At 44.7% G+C, this 11,605-nt stretch overlaps 2 protein-coding genes across 3 annotated transcripts in view; one reads left to right on the top strand and one right to left on the bottom strand.

Annotated features, from left to right (window-relative positions):
* The first annotated feature begins 3,036 nt into the window (after nucleotides 1–3,036).
* On the top strand, nucleotides 3,037–6,706 carry DUSP12 (dual specificity phosphatase 12). Its single transcript, XM_021549162.4, has 6 exons — nucleotides 3,037–3,373; nucleotides 3,452–3,565; nucleotides 3,793–3,911; nucleotides 4,812–4,908; nucleotides 5,292–5,478; nucleotides 6,008–6,706. The coding sequence occupies exons 1-6, from the start codon at nucleotides 3,105–3,107 to the stop codon at nucleotides 6,167–6,169; spliced, it is 948 nt and encodes a 315-aa protein (XP_021404837.2). The 5' UTR covers nucleotides 3,037–3,104; the 3' UTR covers nucleotides 6,170–6,706.
* A 139-nt stretch (nucleotides 6,707–6,845) lies between these two features.
* Nucleotides 6,846–11,605, bottom strand: part of ATP6V1A (ATPase H+ transporting V1 subunit A) — a 30,588-nt gene continuing 25,828 nt past the window's right edge. For both annotated transcript variants that reach the window (XM_021549160.3, XM_021549161.4), the window contains exons 14-15: nucleotides 10,921–11,092; nucleotides 6,846–9,091 (exon numbers count right to left, since the gene is read on the bottom strand). In XM_021549160.3, coding sequence (XP_021404835.1) covers nucleotides 8,999–9,091; nucleotides 10,921–11,092 — 265 coding nt within the window. In that variant the 3' untranslated portion in view covers nucleotides 6,846–8,998. The remainder of the gene's footprint in view (nucleotides 9,092–10,920; nucleotides 11,093–11,605) is intronic.

Here is an 11,605-nt window from a genome sequence, read left to right as displayed (position 1 = left end):
AACGCTGCTCCGCCACACCGCAGCTCCATCCGCCTCTCCTGCGGGACAGGGATAACAATCTCCCTTCGCAGCCGGTTTCAGTCTTACCTTATCAGGTCTGAGGTGACTGCCAGTCTCACCTCCTCCATGGCTAGTCAGCATCCTGCAAGGATCCCAGAGGCCCTTGCAGATGTTTTTGCAACAGTTTCGCCAACAGGGACAGCTTATCGCAGGGAGCTGCACTAGAACAATCCCCCAGTAACGCTAATTAGGGACTTTAGGCTCTTCTATCCCATATAGTGGAGACAGGGTTAGGTTCTGTGTCCCAGCCATGCAAAGAGCATAGCACAGATCTTTATAACAAAATCTGGCATTTTGCCATGATAAAAAGTAGATGGAGCCAGGCTCTTCTCACTGGTGCCAGCCACTAGGACACAGGCAGAAACTGATGCACAGTTCTTCCTCCTGACTATGAGGAAGAACATTACTGTGTGTGTGATCATGCACTGGAATAAGTTGTCCACAGAGATGTGGAGTGAGACAGAAAACAGCTAGCAAACAAACTTTCTAACACAATTTAAAGTATTAGAAAGCAGGAATTCTTTATTATGAGTGTGCTGGGCTCCCAGAACATATCTTCTCTAATATAGCTGTGTCCAGAGTAAAATTCCATCATGACCATACATATTCATTGCAGTGTACTTCCTACACAGAAAACGTCACTTTTCCTAGAACTAATTTGCATGGATCCACCTCAGAAGTCCTTTATGCTCCTAGAGGGTCCTTTATGGTCCTAGAGGGTCATCTAAAGGGGTCTCTGTTGGTCATACTCACCGAGTGCCCCTAAAAAAAAAAAAAAGCTAATGTCTTTACAAACAATTTGATGGGTGTTAAAGTCTTTGAAATGGGTACGACTGTCTCTGCAACTTTGGGCAGCAGGTTGTTGCAGAGCCCAAAGAGCTTGGTTCCCGAAATAGACAAGTCTGCACAAGCTTGAACTTCTGAATTTTGGGGTAAAATAATAGGTTCAAAGGGGGAATATGTGGCAGGCAGTTCATGAAGGCTGTACCTTTTGAGTACCTCAGCAATAGGGAAATGAAGAGGGCAACATGTGGCCAGGAGTTTTGGATAAAAGGCAGCTGTGCCCTCCAAAACCCTGAGAGAGAGAAAACTCTGCAGGTGTGTGCTCCAGTGAACTCTCCCTTCATTCAAATAAAGTTGCAGGACACCTCTGTCTCCTTTTCGGACAAAAACCTCTGGTGTTTGTGGATTTTCCTGACACCCCCAATGATGCAGATGACTTTGGCTTGAACTTGTTTTAGGGCATGTGCTGTTGCTTCTTGTTACATGGCTTTGCCACAAAAAACACTATATTCCTCATTATCTGTTTATCCACTGATTCCAGTTATAATTAGCATCCTGTGTGTCTACTTTTGTACACTTTTATCTATTTTGCTAGTTAGTATTTAAGTTCTATTTAAGTTCAGCTTCAAGAGGAACTGAAAATTTCTATTCTCTGTGTTGTCTGTCAGGAGTCTCCTTCACTGGAGATACTCCAGAACTGTCTGGACACAATCCTGTATGGGAAAAACACCAATCACTTGTTTTAAAATTTTAAAAGTTTAATAGTAATAAAATGGTAATAAAAATAGAGTAATAAGAATTTGGACAATCAGAGTTAGGACAACAACAACAACAAAAAAAGAAAAATGGACAGTCCAGTCCTAGGCCAATTAAACCCTGAAAGCACACATGCTAACAAGGATTAACCCTTAAAAGCAGTAGCCTGTTGCATATTCATGTATCTCATACATGATGCATAAATTCTTTTCAAACAAAGGATGTTCTCAAGTTATTGCAAACTTCTTCTCCTTAATCCTGGTGGCTCCTTAAAGACTGAGAGAAGGTGGAAGAATGTTTGTCTTTTCCAATAAGGAGGCTGTAACTCTTTAGGTGCCTTGTTGCTGCTATCTCCGTGTGAAGAATTTCTTTATTATCTCATCCCTTTATTTAGCTAGTTAGAAAAATATCTTACATTGCATAGTTTCTGTGAAAAATGCATATTTTATGATTAGCTTTTCGCAAATATTACAATGAATATTCTATGTATAATCTTAAAAAGTTATGCTGTATTAATTCTCTTAAGTAGTATATAAAATATAGTTTTAAGTTCCAACATAATGCTAAAATAGAGACTATACATGTAGAAGAAGTTTTTTTTAAGAATGAAATACTCGCTTTGAAGAACACCTAAATCTTCCAAAGGAGAGGAATTTATTGCTTCTTATCAGAAGAACCTAATTTCTTCAAGCTTTGCTCAAACTCAAAGATGCTATAGGAATTAAAAGAACAGTTGACATACAACAAACAGAGTTTCTTGTTTTAAATAAAACGTATGCATAACCATAAAAGATATATAAATACGCAACAAGTGTATTAAGGGTGATTCTTTTGTTCACAAGTCATACTTTTTGTAACTTAGTGTCCGAGAACATCCAAACGTCCATAATTCTTTGCTTTTTATTGTCTTATAATTATCCTAACTCTAAACTTTATTACTCTAATTGTATTATTATTTTTATAACCATTTTAATATTATTAAATTTTTAAAATTTTAAAAACCAAGTAATTAGCGTTTTTCAGTTTCTATTTCAACACTATGCTATAACCTAAAACTATATTTAACACACTACTTTAAAAGGATTAATACAGTACTACAAAATAACACAACATAACACGTAACACATATAAGTAGTCAGTTTAACAGAACAGATACAAGTATTCAATTTAATATTTGTGAAGAGCCAATCATTTATATGCATTTTTCACACTGTACCAGGTACTTTTGGACGACCCTGCTTGAGCAGGCAGGTTGGACCAAATGACTGCGGTCCCTCGCAACGTGACCCCTCCTCTGATACATATTTGTTTTCTGAGCGTGTGTAAGCAGACGGAGGGGTGGGGAGAAAAGGACGAGTTAAGGCAGAGGCCCGCAGACGCGGCGAGGAGCGAGCGGCGCCGGCAGGCAGCGCTGCACGCCGACTCCCGCGGAAGTCATCCCCGCATCCCGGCGGGGAAGCGGAAAGCGCTGCGGCCGGGGCGGCGCTCCGCCCGCCTGCCCGGCCATGGCGGCTCCCGGCGGGATGGTGCCGGTGCTGGCGGGGCTCTACCTGGGCGCCGCGGACTCGTGCTCGTCCCCGGAGGCGCTGGCGGCGGCGGGGGTGGTGGCGGTGCTGACGGTGGACGCGGAGGAGCCGCCGGCCGTGCCGGGGGTGCGGGCCATGCACGTCCGGGCGCGGGACGAGCCCGGCGCGGACCTGCTGAGCCGCCTGGACGAGTGCGCCGCGTTCCTGGGCGCGGCCCGGGCGGGCGGCGGCGCCGCGCTCGTCCGCTGGTGAGCGCGGGGCCGCGGCGGGGCCAGCGCTGCCCGCGGCGGCCGCGCTGCCGCTGACGGGCCGCCCTCGCCTTGCAGCCACGCCGGGGTGAGCCGCAGCGCGGCCGTGGTCGCCGCCTACCTGATGAAGACGCAGGGGCTCGGCTGGGAGGAGGCGCTGGCCGCCGTCAGCGCCGCCAAGCCGGACGCGCGGTGAGTGCCCCGCGCTGCCCTCACCCCGCTCCGCTCTCACCCCGCGCTGCCCTCACCCCGCTCCGCTCTCACCCCGCGCTGCCCTCACCCCGCTCCGCTCTCACTCCGCTCCGCTCTCACCCCGCTCCGCTCTCACCCCGCGCTGCCCTCACCCCGCTCCGCTCTCACCCCGCTCCGCTCTCACCCCGCGCTGCCCTCACCCCGCTCCGCTCTCCGCCCCGCCGCAGGGTGAACCCCGGCTTCCAGGCACAGCTGAAGCTCTACGAGGCGATGGGCTGCGCCGTGGACACCGGCAGCGTGCTCTACAAGCGGTACCGGCTGGAGATGCTCAGCGAGAGGTTCTCCGGTGAGCGGGAGAATCGCGTTTCCCGGGAGGGGAACTGGCTGTCCCGGAATGAACGCAGAAAGCCATGTCAAAGGGGCTTGGCTTCGAGTGTTGCCCTCAAAAGAGCCGAGCCTGCGCTTGGCCAGGGCGAACATTCACATTATGCCAGCCCTAGCGAATCCCAGTTCGTCAGTGGGGGGGAAAAAATGTGCCTTTGGGACATGCGCGGGAAATAAGATCTGTAAGGAGCTGCACTCTTTAGTAAAGTGCAAAAAATGGTAAAGGTCAATTCAATATTTTTAGTGATTTTTAGTGATTTTTAACAGCATCCTCTGTTAAAATACGTCAGTGTGATAAAAATATGTCAATGTGATGAAAAAATAACATGCAAAAGTTGAAATGCTGGTAATGAAGTACATTTTCATACTTAAATTCGCACAATATATGTATACATTGGTGTAATTTTATAATAGAATAATCTGTAGCTTTTCTTGCAAGATCTCAGTATTGCATCACAGTGCAACTTTGTGCCCTTTATGTAACATTGTCCTAAGCAGTTCTTATTTGCGTGATGACTTTCTGTATTTTGGGCATTCAAACATTGGCACAACTGCTCAGAAACCTCCTCTGCCTTTACTTTCTGCTGAAGTAAGAACATAAAGCAAAATATCATTATTTTACCATGGTTGAGGCCATAATCTAGATCCCAGTTCCTTGCATTAAACAAATCCCAGTCTCAGGCATGGCGGGATGAGGCTCCTTTTTTTTTAGCTTAATCTATTGGAATTAGTGAGAGAACAAATGAAAGAAGGTGGCACCCGCAGGCTGTAACTGGGGCAGAGGCACAGTCCTGTCTCATTCCCAGGAATGCAGCATGGCTGAGCTGATCTGATTCACAATATGGTCCTGACCCCTCTGCAGGACCTCAAGACTTGCCCCGAGAAGTCTTTGCAGTTGATCCTACCACTGTATGTCAAACTTTGAACACAGAGGTTCTCTACAAATGCAGGAAATGCAGGTACTTTATATATTTTAAAAAAATGTATTTTTATATATTTATAAAATACTTTATATTTCTACTTAAAACATCATTGTGAAATCTACTCAAGAGTAGAATACCTGTGTGAATCAATGGGCATGTCATTGTTGTCAGGTCAGGGATGAGCTGTTGCCTAAGTTTCCATGCTGTGTTTGCAGAAAAAAAAAAAAAAAGTACAACATGCAAAACCCTTTGTTCCCTGGAGTGGTGCTTGTGAACCTTCTAGACTAATCAAAAAAATGTAGAATTTATACTCCTGTTTAATTATTCAGAGCCAGGAGACCCATACTTTCTATTTGTAGCTTTGCCCAGTGAAAAAATCCATTTGTTTTATTTCTTTTTCCCCATGTCCTGGAGGGCAGACGTGCTCTGTTCCGTAGCTCCAGCATTTTGTCCCACACGGAAGGAATGGGACCCACAGCTTTTGCCCACAAGAGGATAACAGAGTCTGCAAGGCTTTCTGGGAATGGCCAGGAAAAGTGCACCTCCTACTTCATCGAGCCTGTGCAGTGGATGGAACCGGCATTGCTCGGAGTAATGGAAGGACAGGTGAACTGGAGCATGCACTTTACTCTTTGGAGTTTTGGTTTGGGTTTTTTTTTTTTTTTTTTTTTTTTTTTTGCAAAGGCAGAATTGTGTTTCTTTCCTGAAAGGAAAACCCCCACACAGAGTCCTATGCCTCCCAGCCTTTCTGATATGAATTTTGCAGCTTACAGCCAGATGCCTAAATGTAAAATACTCTTTCATAAGGAAACGAGCTGATGCTCTGCTTGAGCTGACAACACCAGCCAGATCTTTATCTGCTGTTTATCTGCTGTTTGTTTCTATTATGAGAAAGATTTTAGGACTTCAGAAGCCTGTTGTGGTCCCAGGCTGACCAAGTCTTTAGGACCCTGGTAAAACTGTTTGGAATCCCACCAGGTCCCAGCAGCTGCATCTTCACACCCTCCCTTCTGCCAGCACAGCTGCGTGCTACACCCTAGGGCTAAAGAGCCCTTCCAGTTGGGCTTTTTGGCCTGTTTCTAACTAGATCCACATCAACACATGTCTTAGACTGAGTTCTGGGTTTTTCTTGCAGCTTCTGTGTCCCAAATGCACGTGGAAGCTGGGCTCCTTCAGCTGGAGGGGGGACCAATGTTCCTGTGGCCGCTGGGTGACACCAGCCTTCCAGATCCACAAAAGTCGAGTGGATGAAGTGAGGACACTGCCCCTTGGTAACTTCCAGACTGCCAAAACCTGAACTCACTGCTTCACTTGATGGATTTCTTAACACCTACTGAGAACTACTAGTCCATGGTTGCCATGGAAGTGAGCTTAACTTCCACCCCTTTGTGAGGTGGTGGAATTACTTGAATACCTTCAGCTTGCTGTATCTCTTAATATATTCTATGAAATATCAGAGCTTTCTTCAAAGAGGTTGTTACAGAATGATCAAATGTACAAAATGGGCCAAATGTGATGCTTTTAGTGTATTCTTCTTTCATCTGTTGCTGTTTACAGATCTCAACTCCTTATTCAAAAGGAGTTGCCTGGCCAGTAGTGCTGCTCAGCTTCTGATTCGAAGTGCCACAAGCCCTCAAGTGGTAAAATTACAGTTGTTTTGCATGTGTGGCAGCAAAAGGCAAACTTACAGTTGCGCTTTTGTTGTATTAAAAATAATCCTAAAAATACCTGCCCCAGAAGTATTTACTACTTTGTAACTCTTTCATGTAATGTGTGAGGCGATTGTGCAAGCTGTAGTGGAATGGGACAACTGAAGTAAAGAGTCCATGCCAAATTACTCCTTGCAGTTTTGAAGAAATCCCTAAAGTGATGAAGTAATTTCTTCTAAGCAAGTGTCACCTTTTGTGATGGGCTGCTGTGTACACCACTGTGGCATAGGTTTGGTTTGACATAAGAAAATAGGACAGAAAAAACCTAATTTAAATCAATTTTATTTTCATTGACTTGAACAATTTTTTTAATTTATTTTTTTACACAATTCCCAGCAACGTACATTATGAAATATACAAGATAAAGTAGGTGGTGGGGTTCTGCCCATGTTGTAATTCCTCCCACAGCTGTGGAAGGAAGACTTGCAGGACACAGTGAACATCAGAATCTCAACACTGAAAACAGACACAAAACAAAAAGGACAAAAATATATATGAAACTTTGAACTGGTCACACTTCAGGGCCAGGTACAGCACAATAAATATTAGAACTGCATTATCTTAGACATCTTCTGTAAAGTTTATAACATCCTCTATTTAAAGAGATAAGAACATCTGTTTTCTAGCATGAAATGCTACATTGTACAGTGGTGAAGGGTACAAACGATGAACCCAGCAAGGGCTTGGATGGTGACTACTCATTCACACATGCTCGTTGATAAAATAAGCAGCATACACCAAAAGTTTAGTGAGCTGTAAACTTAAGCGTTCACTACCAGAATATCAGTTGGAGGAGCAGTTTCTTTTTGGGAGAACCAAAAATAGTCAATCCCTTTAAGTTTCAGCTGGGCTCTCCCCTGACAGACAGTGGGTTGATACCATAATGGAAGTGGCAGCATTTGGTCCATAGCACAAGATCCCTTTGCATCACTACTGTTCAAAGCTGGTGCCACTGGAAATATTTCAGTGCAGAATTAATGCTCACACAGGCACGGTGTCACCAGCAACAGGTGCTGTCCCAGGACTAACAAAGCAGTAGGTGGCAGCTGGAGCCCAGCTGGGCACAGGATGCCACCTGACACAATTGAGAGGGAGAAACTGGAGAGGATGCCAGCATCTCTCTTGCACTCTGGAGCAATGGGATGAGTGCTGGGCTCAGGGAGTTTGACAGAAAGGCTGCTCATTCCTCATCTCAGTCTAGTTTTACCAATAAAAAAAGCCCAAGAGACAGCAATTTCAGCCGCTTGACAGAGTGCTTCCAGAGCACAGAGCAGAAGACCAGAGCCATTGGTTTCTCTTGCATCGTAATCAAGAAGGCAGGAGTAAATACATTGTGTACTCGTCAACCTTCCCCCATTCATCCCCTGCCCCCAGCTGAGCATCATACATTCCTTTTACACAAGAACTGGGGACCTTCTGTGCCACCACCCAACAGGCCAGGTGAGCACAGGTGGAGGAAGAAGGCTAAGCACGTGCTTTCCTTTCCTTGGCATAGCCTGGGCGTTGCACTGGGGGCAACTGCACTGGCAGAGCACCACCAAGGAAGGACCACGCTGTGGCATCACTGTACCTTGCCAACCATGCCCTGCAGTACATGGCAGCATCACAAGCTTCACAAAGTAAAGCAGCTGAGTGTCAGGAAATCTTATGGGATGAATGGGAGCCAAGAAGGTAAAATTCTACTGGAAGCTGAGCACCTGTGGCTTTGATTTTAGCTTATGCTGACTCCAACAGTCCTATCTGTATTAAGTAGGAAGATAAAATTGTATTTCTCCAGTGTACAAAATTATACCAGTCACTTGTATATGCTCATCTTCTAGTTAGTCCCTTCTTGAAGAGGACCAGAACTACCACATTTCAGTACCAAAAGACTCATCTGAGAGACTCAGAAATTACAGAGTAGTGAAGAATTTTTGGTTTGTATCAACATGTCATCAGAATACGGTCAAAAATTCTGTTTGAGAACTGGGAGTTCTATGTCTGATAGTCACTTAGCAAAGAGACAGGTGTAAATGCCCTTCCCACTGCCAGCTTGCAATGTACTGCATGACTGCATGAAGACCTACACCTCCTCTGCCAGCGCAGCTCAACTGGTTACACCCCGAGGTGAAAGACTGGTTACCAGAAGAGCTGGGAGAGGAAAGGTAAAATTTTTCCCAACCTAGAAGTGTACAACAGCATTTCCTCACTCAGCCAGGCCCATTCACACATCACTCACCACTTCAGACACACAAAGCAATGCCAAATACAAACTAAGAGGAATGTTTTTTGTAAAGACATTCTCTGAGTATGAACGGGGGAAACATGGGGTTATTTATCAACTCAAGTACTGTTGCATCATTCTTGTAAGGTAGGGAAGCAGAGGAGCTGAGATGAGGAACTGAGAGGACAAACTGGAGTGGTCACAGAGGTCGAGTCTAGTCTTCCAGACTGCGAAATGCATTCTGCATATCCTCAAACAGCTGAGCATAGTCCGCCTTGATTTTTGTTTCACCATCTTTGACAGGGTCCTGAAAGAACACAGCAAGTAAACAGATCCATCAGGAAAAGCCCATGGTACTTAAGTCAGCTCTGGTTTGCCACTGCTGTAACCTCAGGATTAACACTTGTCAAATGCAGAGCAGGGATTGTAGCTGTCTGTCTTTGCATCCTGCCTGTCTCACCAACAGCCACAGGGTTTAACTCTCATTCTCTTCCCACATTACTGAGCAGGCAGAATGGGTACTGGAAAGAGACTTTTTTTCATGAGCAGTGGTTACTGCACTGTAAAGCAACTGACTGGAAAGCAATCAAAATACTGAGGGTCTTGGTTAATGCTGTGAGATTTAAGACCTGCAGTGATTAATATGAGCTCCTATACCCACACCAAATGCAGTGCATCCCCAGTAAGTGGAAGAGTTACTCTGCAATTCCTTAGAGGTTGTTTGGTTCAAATTAAAATGTATTGTGTAATAAAAATCTCCAGTGAAAGACATGAAAGACAAAGGAAAAAATCTAACTATCAGATTTGCTCTGAGGCTGCAAGGTTTTCTCTGCAAGAAGCATTAACTGTGAAATCTGTTCCATATCTTCACAATGCTCCTCTGAGCGCTAAGATCCTCTGGGTCAGTGCAACTCTTGGTAAACACTGAGATCTTACATGTCTGGATGCACTGCTTCTTACACTGTCTCTCCAAAGTACCCAAACCACAGGATGCAGGACATCTGAATCCTCCCACCTGTCAGTCTGTTACCTGGGGAATGCCATTTTCCTATCATAACTATTAGAAGTCCAGTGCCACTTAACATATATTCACTCTCTGGATTCCCTTTCTCAGCCATGCTGTCCACTGCTCTGCTGTACTGCAAGTGTCTGCTGGTGGGCCAGGGTTTGTAGGGAGTGATTTAATTATTCTATCTACATAAGCAGCTCTCAAAGAAGCTCATGTCCCCAAGGGCATCTTGTTGTGTTCTTGATGCTTTAAGAATATATACCAGGAACCCACTTCCTGCAGAAACAAGCCAGTACCCTGTAGGAACAAAATACACTGGCATGGCACAACATTTAATTCTAAACATATTTAATCCAATGCTACTTGTTCTCTGAAGATTTGCAGTATTGACTTACATGAGTTTTAACAGAGTAAGCATTACATTTCATAGAGGAGATCAGTCAGTATCACAGGTTACCACTGTCCTACCAGTCACTGCTACACTAGCATGCTCTGGATGAGTTTTAGTAAAGCTGTACCCTAAAATGATGGCTACTGAAGTTACGCAGAGCAGGTGCTCCAATCCACCTGGTTTGTCTTAAGCCCATGCTAAAGTTACTCCTCCCTTCCTCTCCCTACTTCCAGCACTCTCTTTTATATTAGAGACAGGTATAAGCAGCCTGAAGTTGAAATCCAGGAGAAACTGCATGATAGAAATGTTAATGTAACTTTAAGGAAAGAACGTTCCTGCAGTAACATATGACATGCCCCATATTTGGCTTCAGGCTGCTTCTCTCTGATAATAGTCTCCTTAGAACATGTCATAATATTTTTACAGAATTTTATCACAAAACCCCCAAAGCAAACTGGAAAAGATGCTTGTACTGTTACCATGACTATATGTAATACACACGAGACGGCTGAAGGTGGGGTTGCCAAGGCTGTGTAGTCAGCATCACCTGACTGGATTTCAGCACTGACCATTCCTGTGCTCACAAACCAATTCTTTACTGTCTTCAAAATGATGGCAAAAGAGTCTCTGTTCACAGACCTTTATCAAAGGTCTCTGGTAAGCACCATTGAGTCAATCTTTCAGAGGCCCTGGAAGCTCACAAGAAGCAGAACAACCCCCTTCCTCACAAACATACCTTGAACTTCATAGAGGTAAGTCTGTAGAGGATTTCGCTCATGTTCTCTCGGATGATGGACCACGTGATCTTATTGTCACTCTGAGCTGTGGTTTCTACAGCACGGCGTGCCATGTCATAAAATGCAATCATGTTGGAAAGCATTCCCACTGTTTTATAGAAAGGGCAGAACCTGATGGAATAGAAGAGGACCTGTCAGGCATCTTGGAACAGTTAACAGTATTCTCCCCTGAGAGAAAGACTGCCAGCCTGCTTTACCCCAGGGAATTTAATGTATACTGCCAAAGGAGAGGGGCTGCCTCAAATAGGTCCACATCTTTAAATACTTAAACTGCAAGCCAAGACAATCATCCTGAAGCTGATTGAAGTTGAGGTTTCTGAAGCAGTACCCAAACATCCAGGCAAAACAAAAGTGAACAGGAACTACTGCTCTACAAGTCTCACATTTCAATCTGTGCCAATGCTAACAAGTAAAGGAAAACAATGAGCAACCAACAGAAGTCCTCCTTCCTGTTTTGTCCATCAAGGGAGCAGGCTTCCTCCTAACAGGCTGGGATGACAGCTCTGCAAGTTTCTTTGTTCACAGGAAAAGGTGCTTCTCTATGACAAGAACACTTCATGCAGGTCCATTTTTAATGAGCAGGTGAGTGCCATAAAAGGTACCTTATTATTATTTATGTGCTAC

This window comes from Lonchura striata, chromosome 1 (genome assembly GCF_050655825.1).
Source record: "Lonchura striata isolate lonStrDom1 chromosome 1, ASM5065582v1, whole genome shotgun sequence".
Lineage (NCBI taxonomy): Eukaryota > Metazoa > Chordata > Aves > Passeriformes > Estrildidae > Lonchura > Lonchura striata.
The sequence above is the reverse complement of the archived record's forward strand: the minus strand, read 5'-3'. Positions and strand labels throughout refer to the sequence as shown.

Excerpts from the sequence above, each read along its gene's own strand:
- DUSP12 (XM_021549162.4), top strand. The coding sequence starts at position 3,105 with ATGGCGGCTCCCGGCGGGATGGTGCCGGTGCTGGCGGGGCTCTACCTG. Across the intron at positions 3,374-3,451 it reads GGCGCCGCGCTCGTCCGCTG|CCACGCCGGGGTGAGCCGCA; the intron begins GTGAGCGCGGGG and ends CTCGCCTTGCAG. Across the intron at positions 3,566-3,792 it reads GCCGCCAAGCCGGACGCGCG|GGTGAACCCCGGCTTCCAGG; the intron begins GTGAGTGCCCCG and ends GCCCCGCCGCAG.